The following is a 12,101-nucleotide window of genomic DNA, read 5'->3' as shown; positions in this document are numbered from 1 at the left end:
GGTAAAAATTCTAGACACTGATATTTACATGAATGCATGTTATTGCAGTTTTGTTAATGAGTTTATGGTTCAGTGCAAATCAAACAGAACAGAATAGAATAATTTACCTTTTACATAACATCCAGTTTGGAGCTCAGAGCTGAGCAGATGGAAAGCTTGTGGACTAAAACTCTTCTTCAGCCTTTCAGTCTCAGTCCTCAGGCAGCAGTAATGCCGACCTGATGGGAGCAGGGAGTGTCTGGACTGTTTAAGGATCTTCTTAGCTCTGAACCTGCAATGCTTGATGTAAATGTCCTGCAGGTGTTGGAGGGTAGTTCAGTATGTGTATTAAATGTAGTAGAATAACATGAATAAACTGACATTCTTTTACTGGTGAGAATCAATATTTTTCTCCACTAGATGTCATGAATGATTAAATTGTGTGCTCACTGTTCACTGCATGTTATACTGAGGACAGCTGCAGCTGACTGACTCTGTGTGTTTGCATATGTGTCCTGCCTCTCTGCTCCCAGCTGTTAAGAGGCCAGTGTTGATCAGAGGCTGTCCAGGCCTTTCACAGCCACTCACACAGCAGCAGCACAATGATGATGTCACTGACTCTCCTGCTGGCCACCCTGTGTTTAAAATGGTGCACACAATGAGGAAAAGATGAACAAATCTGTGAGAACTCCATGTTGAGTAATATTTCAGTACTGCAGTATAGACTCTAATGATGTGACAACAATGATTCTGGATCAGTGTGATAATGAGGACTGCAGCTGAGCTCAGTGAAAGGACCTCTGGACTCTGATGTTGGACCAGAGTTGTACTGATCTTACAGTTTAATGACAGCTAACAGCAGCAGAGAAAGGATCAATTTAATATTTGACAGCTCAGAAATGATGATCATGTGTAACTGAGGACAGAACAGAAATAATTTACTGAGTGGAAACACTGACAGCAGTCTGTGTACTGCTGTCTGATCACAGACTTGTGTAAATATGTAGATATTTATCACATCACTTCTCATAACAGCCTGTTCACTTTTAAAACTCTGATCATAACAAAACAAGCAATTACAGTTTAATAACAATTTTACTATGAACAGGAAACAGAGTAAAAGTTGTAAAAAAAAAAATCAAATAAACAAACGTAAAAGCAGTCAGAGAGCAAATGTCCACTGCAGACAAACAGCACACTGATTCATTTAAACTGAAATAAACTGTTAAATTAGCAGTGAATGATTTTAATTCAGTGAAATCTATTCCAGCCTGTAAAGAGCCTCACGTTGAGTAAAAGAAAAGTTCATCTTCAAATGAAAATCTAAATTTAGCTCTGCATGCTACCAAAGACAAAGATAGTTGTTGATTGTGGCACTTTGACCTTTGTGAGCAAAAAACAAAATAAAGAAAGAGATTCAAAATATTACAATGATTTGTGTTCCTTTGTAAGAAAGTTATGGGAATTTTAAAAAGCAGCATGTTTTTGGATAAAAAAATTTGCAGTCAAATGTAACTGGACACTGAAATGAGAATGAGATTTATCCACTGGAAAACAGAATCATCAGATCAGGGTCCCTGTTGTAGTTACTGTCAGTGAGAGCATTTCCATAGAGAGCCACTTTGCATCAGCAGCACCATGCTCCAGTGCTCTGGGAGACTTTATAGTCCTGACAGTTGAACACTGGATGACTGACAGCTGTCCTTCATCACAACAGAAGCCACAGAAATCGTCCTCATCAAAAACATGACTTTGATCTGCGTCCTCATCTGGACTCTCCTCTGCTGCTGCTTCACAGGTAAAGTCCAGAGAATCAAACTCCTCTCCTCTATCAACATCTGTCCCTCTGAAATGAAGCTGACAAAACCATCAAGCTGCTTTATGTTTGTGTCTCTGTGTCCTCAGAGTCCAGAGGACAGATCACAGTGACTCAGCCTGGAGCAGTGAGCTCTGCTGTGGGAGGATCTGTGAAAATCAACTGTAGGACCAGTCAGGATGTAGCAGGCTCCAACTATTTATCCTGGTACCAACAGAAAGATGGAGAACCTCCCAAACTGCTCATTTACCTTGCTAGTAATCGATATTCAGGGATTCCAGCTCGTTTTACAGGCAGTGGATCAAACTCTGACTTCACTCTGACCATCAGTGGAGTCCAGGCTGAAGATGCAGCAGTTTATTACTGTCAGAGTTTTCACTATATCAACAGTCAGTATGTGTTCACACAGTGAAAAACAGTCGTACAAAAACCTCCCTCAGTCAGACTGAACAGAAAGTGAACTGACTGCTGCAGCTGGAAGCTACTGCAGAGACTGATACAGTTCACTGAGGACACACACACACACACACACACACACACACACACACACACACACACACACACACACACACACACACACACACACACACACACACACACACAGGCAAAAACTTTCATTAAGTATAGTAAAAACATGGCCTTTGCTTCTTTAATTTTAACCTAAATAATATGAATTTGAGAAATTGTTTCTCCCATTTTCCTTATTTTCTTTTTTTTTTTTAAGTCAAAGGACACAAAGTGGAACAATGTGATTTGTTAAATGTGAACAATCAGATCATTAAAAAGACCTTCATGCCAAATTAAAATCAGTTCATCTCATACGGCTCAAAGAAAATAGGAAATCTTATTTTAAATAATTCAAACCTAAATTTGAAGCTCAAACTCAAAAAGGACTCAAGCTCAAAAACAAAGTAATCATGAGCTGCTTCCATGATGTGAGCACAGCTACACATACATGACCTCCAAAGCATATGCAGTGACATATTTCTCCCATACAACAACCACTGCTTTGAGTCCATCCTGCACTTTGGATTTTCAGCTCAGAGATGGACTTGAGACAAATACATGTGACTGAGGGCAGGCTGGTCGTATCTCTGCCTTACCTTAACTTTAAAGTTCTCATTTCTGTTTGCTGACAAGAAAACATGAAATTTATTTCACATAATGACAACTTCTTTCTTTTCCTTCAAATGGAGGCAGCAATCAGCAACGTACAGGAAGATTTATGGACACACAGCACAAGTAAAACAAGTCCACAAACACACACTCGTTACACTCTTTGCACAGTGTATGTTCAGCATGAACACACATACAGTGTGTAAGAGCGTTACCTTCAGAAATGTGAAAAAGCTCCTAAACTCCTGTGATGCAAAATATCTTCAAGCTGGAGTTTTCAGCTTTAATGGAAAGCAGATCAGACTGACTTCACTTTGAGCATCAGTAAAGCTCAGACTGCAGATGCAGAGTTCATTACTGTCAGCAGCATCACAGCCACCCGCTCACACAGTGATACAACGTCATATGGAAACTGATCAGAATCAACAAATGCAGAGAAATTTAAAGTCATGAGTGGTGAAGGGGAGGGGGTGGGCTGCACGAGAGACTCTGTAAGGGAGAATGAGAGGTAAGCAGTGATATTTAAAGCCCACTAAGTGGAGGCTGATTGGACTCAAAGAGATGAGGTCAGCATTGAGTTTGACAGCGTGGGAAAGTGGAGGTGATGACAGACAGAGAGATGGCAAAACACCTGAGACAGAAAGCAGACAAGTGATTTCAGATCTTCCTCATTGAACTCATGAAAAAGCTTCATTTGCTATAAGACCAATACTTGAGTAAAAGCTTTTATGTTCTTCATTTGTTTTTCTGAAAGATTTAAATCCATTTTGAATCCCTCGCTGTCAGTGTTTGGATCTGGTACATCCAGAGGACAATCCATCACTACTTTTTATTCAAATGATTTTCTCCTTAGGGTGAGGTAATTACACATCATCCTTTTCATTTTTTCCTTTTTATTGATTCGCCAAGACATTAAGACAAGCCACATGACATTGTTTGAGAAAATGCTTAGTCATGACCTTTGACCTCAGTTTCACAGTGGAAAATCTCATTCTCAAATAGATCTTGTAAATTTGAGTGAAGAACAGATTTCCATGCAGTATCTACACCTACATGCAGCAACACATTCTGATCAAAAGACCACTGAAACAGCAGATGGAACAATCTCACCATGAGGTCAATCTAAGATTAAGATTAAGATAGTGTTTATTTGTCACATGCACAGTTATACACAGTACAATGCACAGTGAAATGTATTTTGTACCTGCAACCATATATACACACACATATAAATAAGAAGAATAAAAATTAAAAAAAGTAATTCACACTATACACTATACTCTATATACTATACACTATACACACTTTTATAAATTATAATATTTACATTGTGCAATAATGGTCCAGTTAGGGCTCAGAGTTGAGCAGACGGATGGCTTGTGGGTAAAAACTCTTCTTCAACCTTTCAGTCTTAGCCCTCAGGCAGCGGTAACGCCGGCCTGATGGGAGCAGGGAGAAGAGAGAGTGTCCGGGGTGGCTGGGCTGTTTTAGGATCTTCATGGCCCTCAGCCTGCACTGCTTGGTGTAAATGTCCTGCAGATTGGGGAGGGTGGTTCTGATGGTCGGTTCAGCTGAACGAACCACCCTTTTTAGGGCCATGAAGTCCTGCTTGGTGCAGTTTCCCATCCAGGTGGTGATGCTCCCACGCATGATGCTCTCGATGGTGCAGGTGTAAAAGTTCCTGAGCACCTTGAGTGGGAGCTTGAAGTCTCTCAGCCGCCTGAGGAGGTAGAGACGCTGTCTGGCCTTCTTCACAGTGATGTTTATGTGATGAGTCCAGGACAGGTCCTGTGAGATGGTCACTCCCAGGTATTTGAAGGTGTCCACTCTTTCCACCTCAGCACCACTGATGACAAGTGGATGGTAGTCCCTCTGCTGCTTCCTGCTGAAGTCCACGATCAGTTCCTTTGTTTTGCTGACGTTGAGCAGGAGGTGGTTCTCCTGGCACCAGTTCTCCAGGCGGGAGACCTCTCTCCTGTAGGCTGTCTCCTCATTGTGAGAGATTAGTCCCACAACAGCAGTGTCGTCAGCAAACTTGATGATGACGTTGGACTCTGATGTGGCCTCGCAGTCATGGGTGTACAGTGAGTACAGCAGAGGGCTGAGCACACAGCCTTGGGGGGATCCAGTGTTGAGGGTGAGGGAGGATGAGGTGAGGTGACCCACTCGTACCACCTGTGGTCTGCTGGTCAGGAAGCTGTGAACCCACCTGCACAGGGATGGGCCCAGGCCCAGGTCCAGCAGCTTAGAGACCAGCCTGGAGGGAACTATGGTGTTGAATGCTGAGCTGTAATCTACAAACAGCACTCTCACATAGTTCCCCTTACCAGTGTCTATGTGTGAAAGGGTCTTGTGGAGGAGGAAGGATATGGCGTCATCTGTGGATCTGTCTGGCCGGTATGCAAACTGTAGTGGGTCGAGGGTGGTGGGCAGTGAGGAGGTGATGAATGTCTTGATGAGTCTCTCAAAACACTTCATCACCACAGAGGTGAGCGCTATGGGCCTGAAGTCATTGGGGCTGCTGGGGTGTGGTTTCTTTGGGACAGGGACTATGATGGACTTTTTAAAGCAGGTGGGAATCACACACAGTTTCAGTGAGAGGTTGAATATCAGTGTAAACACAGGTGCCAGCTGGTCAGCGCAGGTCTTAAGGACACGTCCACTAATACCGTCTGGTCCAGCCGCTTTCCTAGTGTTTACACGTCTAAACGCCCTCCTCACGTCGCGCTCCGTCACAGTGAGTGTCTCCGCCCCTCCGGCCGGGAGCGCAGCGGGCTGTCGGCTTCCCGACTCAAAGCGCGCAAAGAAGATGTTGAGTTCATCAGCCAGAGAAGCGTCGGCACTCACCGGGTGTGTGTGTGGTGCTTTGTAGTCCGTGATGGTGCGTAGTCCCTGCCACAGTCCCCTGGGGTCAGACTGTTGTAGTTGCTGTTCCAGTCTGCGGCCGTAGCGATGTTTTGCCTCTTTCACCGCTCTGCGGACGTTGTATGATGCAACCTTGTAGTCCTCCATGTTCCCAGAGGCGAGGCCGGAGTTGTAGGCAACGGTGCGGGACCTCAGGGCGTCGCGGACAGATTTATCCACCCACGGCTTCTGGTTGGGAAAAGTCCTGATGGTCCTCCTAAGTGAAGTGTCTTCAACAACTTTCCCAATAAATCCCACAACAGTTTCCGTAAACTCCTCGATGTCTCCGCCCGCGCTGCTGCGAAACATGTCCCAGTCGGTTGAATCCAACGCACCCTGCAGAGCGGCCTCTGTTTGATCAGACCACCGTGTCACTTCTCTCACAGCAGGGGGTTCCTGCCTGAGCCGTTGTTTGTATTTCGGCATGAGAAGGACAGAGGTGTGGTCAGACTTCCCAAAAGGCGGAAGAGGCTTTGCTTTGTAGCCATCTTTGAATGGAGAATAGCAGTGGTCTAGGGTCCTCTCTCCTCTGGTGGGGCAGTCGATGTGTTGAATCAACTCCGGTATCAGCTTTTTCAAGTTTGCACTGTTAAAGTCCCCGGCTACGATGAGAGCCGCATCACGCTGGTTAGCCTGATAGGTGGAAATAGCCTCATGTAGCTCGGATAGTGCAGTGTTTGTGTCCGCCTGAGGTGGAATATAGACGGCGCTGAAGATGACTGAAGTGAACTCGCGGGGCAGGTAGTGGGGACGGCATTTCAGGGTTAGGAGCTCCAGGTTAGGTGAACATGATTGTTTCAGAAGGACAACATTCCTACTGTCACACCAGTTGTTATTAATCATTAGGCACACACCTCCTCCTCTTGATTTTCCAGACTCACTCGTTCTGTCCGTGCGATGAACACTGAAGAACTCCGACGGCTGTACGGCGTGGTCCGGTATGAGGGGGGTCAGCCATGTCTCCGTGAGACAGATGATGTTGCAGTCCCTTATGTCCCTCTGAAACTGTATCCTGGCCCTGAGTTCGTCCAGCTTGTTATCCAGTGACTGGACATTAGCCAACAGGATGCTCGGCAGTGGCGTTTGGTGCGCTCTGCGCCTCAGCCTCTCTCTTACGCCGGCTCTTTTCCCTCGGGGCCTTGTCCGTGACCTGGGTCCTTTGTTTGAGCTGGCCCACTGGAAACGCAGTATCTCCCGAGGCCAAGTCGGGTCGGGAGAAAAAGGTGTCAGAATACAGCCAGAGTGCTGTATTCTGATATTAAAAAGAGTCTGTCTGTCATACGTGATATGACACAGAGCAGGCGGAGTTATAAAGTCCAAAATTAGAGCTAAACCTAATATATACAAACAAAGCGTAGGAGCAGGTACGACGGCTGCTGACCTCACCGGCGCCATCTTGAAAATACTAGGCCTGAAAAATCTAGGGCCTGAGGTCGAGGTTTCAATCATAACACTTGATCTCACTCAGCAAGTGAGGCACACATTTATCACTGAGATGAACTACAAACTCCATGTAGTGAGTAAAAATCAAACAATAAAAAACTGAGGAAATCTGAGCTCATAAAACTCACACACTTCCATATTTTCAGGATGTGCATGTGTCCAAGATTCATGACCTCAGCATCCCTTCATGTGATGTCTTTATTTGATATAATCTCTACATTACAAAAGCCAAACTATGCCAAAATTAAAAAATAAAATGAAATGAATAATAAACTTTTATTGCATATGTGTCCTGCCTCTCTGCTCCCAGCTGTTAAGAGGCCAGTGTTGATCAGAGGCTGTCCAGGCCTTTCACAGCCACTCACACAGCAGCAGCACAATGATGATGTCACTGACTCTCCTGCTGGCCACCCTGGGGCCCCTTGTTCAGGGTGAGACTCTCTGAGTGAAACCTTTGCTTCAGGATGCAGCCAGGTTCACCACAATGATGTTCTGCTCTGATGGAGAAACACTGAAACCAGCTTCACATAAAAAGAAACACTTCAGAAATTTTAATGACAACTTTATTTATATTTGACAAGAGTAACAAAAGACATTTCAGTTATATTTGTAGGGTTTTCCAGTAGTTTAAAGATTTTATTAGATTCAGACTCCTGAAGCTCAGTCTGTTGTTCCAGGACAGAGTGTCTCTATCAGGTGTAAAGCCAGTTCATGTTAGCAGTGAAGTAGAGTGGTACCTTCAGAAACCTGATCGTTTCAGTGGGAGTCAGTCTGGAACTGACTTCACTGTGACCATCAGCGGATTTCAGGCTGAAGATGCAGGAGTTTATTACTGTCAGCAGGATTACAGCTTCCCGCTCACACAGTGAAAAACAGTTGTACAAAAACCTCCCTCAGAAGAAGAGGAACCAATCAGCAGCTGCACACAAAGCTTGTCTGAGAATGAACTAAATATGTCAAAATACAATCAGGAAATGTTATTTTATTTTAATGTATATAGATTATTTTCTTAAAAAAAAATGAAACATTTAAAACGACTGAAAAAGTGGATCAACTGTTACTGAAACATGAGAAAAAATCTTTTCAATTTTTTAAATTTAGAATTTAATTCATTAGATTTACACTGAGTTCACTTTACAGTTTAGTTTAGTTTTTCTTCAATACACAACACACGCAATGAGTTTGCTTTTATTAAAAAAGTTTCTATTACAGTTTTTTCATTCACAGTGCATTTCAAATCACCCAGGTCATGTGACCATGGCTAGGTGAGGGCTTGAAGCTTCCCTCCTGCTGTTTCTAGAGCAGAAGGAACAATGTCTCCACAAGCTCCATCCAGGGATTGAGGTGGTGTTTTTGAATCATAAGACATGATCTCACTCAGCAGATGTGCCACAAACTCCATGTACTGAGTAAAAAAACCACAACATGAAATAGCAGAGAAACTGGAGCTCAAGAAGGTTTTAGTTTTAATAATTTCGAGTGTCAAATGAAACAAACACGACTTCCATGTTTTCAGGTTTTGTCAGCGGTGTAACAGCTACACACTCACACAGTGATACAATATCACACAAAAACCTCACACAGCAGGAGAGAATCTGAATATTTTGTTCCAAGAAAATTAAACTAATTCAGCTGTTTAGGATGTACAAAAATATTGATTTTTTTTATGATTACAATATAACCATCTTAATATAAGAAAAACAGGGAGTCTGACTTTGAGTCAAAATATTTTTTATTTGTGTTCACTGTTTCAGTTTAATATGGCAGCATTGATAAATCTCTGAAAGCATCACTTCCACTGTCAGGATCAATTCTGTCCTCATTACTTGAGTCCAATCATCTTCTTGCCCTCCTTCTGAGAGCCAATCAGCTTCTGTTCTGTGTGCTTTAAATCTCAGCGCTCTTCTTTCATTCTGCCTTTCAAACTCTCATTGGTGCGACCCGCCTCCTCCCCATCTCCACCTCATCCTGGACAATCAGAGATCCTCATTCAAGTCTCCACCTGCTTCATCTCTGCCAACACCAGTGTCTAAACTCCAGCCTGCTGTGAGGCTCCATCAGAGTTTAATCATTTATTGCCCAATAATTGATTAATCAGACTTTGATCAATCATCTTAACTTGTTTTAAATGATCTCTCCTTAAAGATAGGGATGACTCTCTGCTCTTTAATCTTTATTATAGATTGTTTCACATGGTCAGAATAAAATACAGGTCAAAGAACTGCTTCAAGACTAGAAATTATGAAGAGATTAGAGTTAATCTTCCACTGACATGGCCTCAGCATCTATCAAATATATTAAATGTGGATATAAGAATGAATTCAACCATTTTACACAACATTACACTCAATGTGTTCTGCTGCCATTTTTCTTTTGGTCGGCTTAATAAATCTTACAAAATGTTTGATATTTGTTAAATTCAGGGAGTCAAAGAACATGTTTACTCAGTACATTTTTATTCTTTTGAAAAGTTCAAATATCACTTTTACAACAATCACAAAAGGATCAAACTAGAGGAGATTGTTTTTAGCATTTTTTTCCTTATGAGATGGAAAATATTATGATTTGATTTTTTTCTTTTAATGTGAGAAGAAAAAGAAAGAAAGAGACAGAGAGAGTTGGAGCACACAGAGAGCAGTAGCTGAAGAAAAGCAGGATCAGAGTCCCAGTGAGTCACATCAGGACTGGGAACACTGGTCTCTCCTCAGTGTCTCTGAGACCAGAGCCTGGGAGCCCTGGGTGGCCTCACAGGTCACAGAGCCCACCTTCCCCCACTGGTCTGCAGTGAGTGTCAGGGTGCTGCTCCAGCTGTAGCGGCCGTCATTGTGCAGCACTGCGGGAGTCCTGCTCTCCTCCCCTCTGATGCTGCCACTGCTGCCGTCCATCTTCCAGGACAGCCTCCAGTCTGAGGGGAAGCCCTTGTTGGCCAGACACATGAGCGTGGCCTTCCCCTGCTGCAGCTCCTCACTGGAGGGACCCAGCACCTTCAGGGCGGGGCGCACATCACCTAGGAGACACCAATCAGCTTAGAGCACAGGAACCACAACTTGATGTTCTCCTCGAAGAAGTTTCTGCCAGATGTTTTTCTGCTCCATCAGTCACTCACTCACACATTGTTTCACTTCCTTTAAGAAAGCTCTCATGCACATCAGCACAGAGAGAATCATCACAGTTTGACCTGAAATATGTTCAAACTACTCTGGAAATAAAAGTATGAATCACACATGACTTTAAAATATTTCATGGAAACAAACAAACCTAGCTCACTAACATTTCTCACTTCCTGAAGATTTCAAACAGTATTTAACAGAATTAAAACAAACTCTGAAACAATATTTGACACAACAAACCATCAATATTTTTATCTTCATGTCCTTAAAGATTGAGTTCATCAAACAGCAGTTATTGGAATGACAGCACATAATAAAAAGCTGTTCATCAAAACGTTGGTGAATAATTTTTTTCTCCTTTTCAGATAATTAAAAAAATGAATTAAATTTACAGAATTCTTTTTAGAATTAAAAACAGTGATTACTAAAAGAAATAAACTGTTTCTTATATTTTTAGAGCTTTTTACATTTCTAAGATTAGTTTAGTTTAAAACAACAAATATAAAAAAAATAGCATGGAAATGAATTGAGATTCATATTTTTCTGGTAAAAACAAAAAGACCTAAAATTAAATTTGTTTTTGACTTACTTCCAACATCCAGTCTGGTTCCTCCACCAAACGTGTACCACAGTGATACAAAGTCACTGAGCCGCCGTACAAAAACCTCTGACTGCACAGAGACACGGCTCTCTGACTGACTGAACTAAACCTACAAACCCTCAAGATTCAACCATTTAAAGAGAAGAAAAACCTCCTTATTCTATGAATCAATGTTTGATTTTTTTAAATTTCCATTTCAGAATTAGTCTTTGTCTCTTACTGTTAAAAATCAAACATTAAAAATAAAAATGTTTTAGTTGTTCTGATGACTACAAAGTAAAGACAGTAAAAACAGAAAGCATGTATTAAAAAGCCGCTTTAAATTTCACTTACTTCCAACATCCAGTCTGGTTCCTCCACCAAACGTGTACCACAGTGATACAAAGTCACTGAGCCGCCGTACAAAAACCTCTGACTGCACAGAGACACGGCTCTCTGACTCTGAGACAAACAAACTCAGCAGAATAATTTACTGTTGGTTTAATTTGATCAGCTGACATCAAAACTAAACAATAGTTCAATAAGGAGAGATTGTTGGGAAGAGTTGAACATTATTTATTTAAGAAGAACTTTGTTTGTCACCAGAGGTGGCAAAAGTACTGACTTTCTGTACTTAAGTAGAAGTACAAGTACTTGTGTTAAAAAATACTTTGGTAAAAGTCGAAGTACTGGTTCAACTTCTTTACTTAAGTAAAAGTAAAAAAGTACAGGCTCTGAAATGTACTCAAAGTAAGAAAGTAAAAGTAGCTCTTTGGAGGACGTTTCTACCTGCTATTTTTCTGTAACGCTAACTGAACCTTATTATATATTATTGTAATAAAATAAAACGCTGCACTGGTCCGTCGTGGTGAAGAGGGAGCTTAGCGTAAAAGTGAAGCTCTCGATTTACCGGTCGATCTACGTTCCTACCCTCACCTATGGTCACGAGCTTTGGGTAGTGACCGAAAGAATAAGATCGCGAATACAAGCGGCAGAAATGAGTTTCCTTCGAAGGGTGGCTGGCCTCTCCCTTAGAGATAAGGTGAGGAGTGCGGCCATCCGGGAGGGGCTCAGAGTAGAGCCGCTGCTCCTCCACATCGAAAGGAGCCAGTTGAGGTGGCTCGGGCATCTGATTAGGATGCCTCCTGGCCGC

The 12,101-nt window shown here is 42.4% G+C and overlaps 2 gene segments (V, D, J or C); one reads left to right on the top strand and one right to left on the bottom strand.

The window, feature by feature from the left end:
• Positions 1 to 1,721: 1,721 nt before the first annotated feature.
• On the top strand, positions 1,722 to 2,207 carry LOC115787768 (Ig kappa chain V region 3381-like). The segment is given in 2 exon segments: positions 1,722 to 1,777; positions 1,885 to 2,207. Coding segments are annotated over 2 exon segments (375 nt in total).
• A 7,514-nt stretch (positions 2,208 to 9,721) lies between these two features.
• Positions 9,722 to 11,375, bottom strand: LOC115788818 (Ig kappa-b4 chain C region-like). The segment is given in 2 exon segments: positions 9,722 to 10,265; positions 11,303 to 11,375. A coding segment is annotated over 1 exon segment (258 nt).
• Between the last annotated feature and the right edge of the window lie 726 nt (positions 11,376 to 12,101).

Source organism: Archocentrus centrarchus, chromosome 11 (assembly GCF_007364275.1).
Source record: "Archocentrus centrarchus isolate MPI-CPG fArcCen1 chromosome 11, fArcCen1, whole genome shotgun sequence".
Classification (NCBI taxonomy): Eukaryota; Metazoa; Chordata; class Actinopteri; order Cichliformes; family Cichlidae; genus Archocentrus; species Archocentrus centrarchus.
This window is presented reverse-complemented; position numbering and strand designations above follow the sequence as displayed.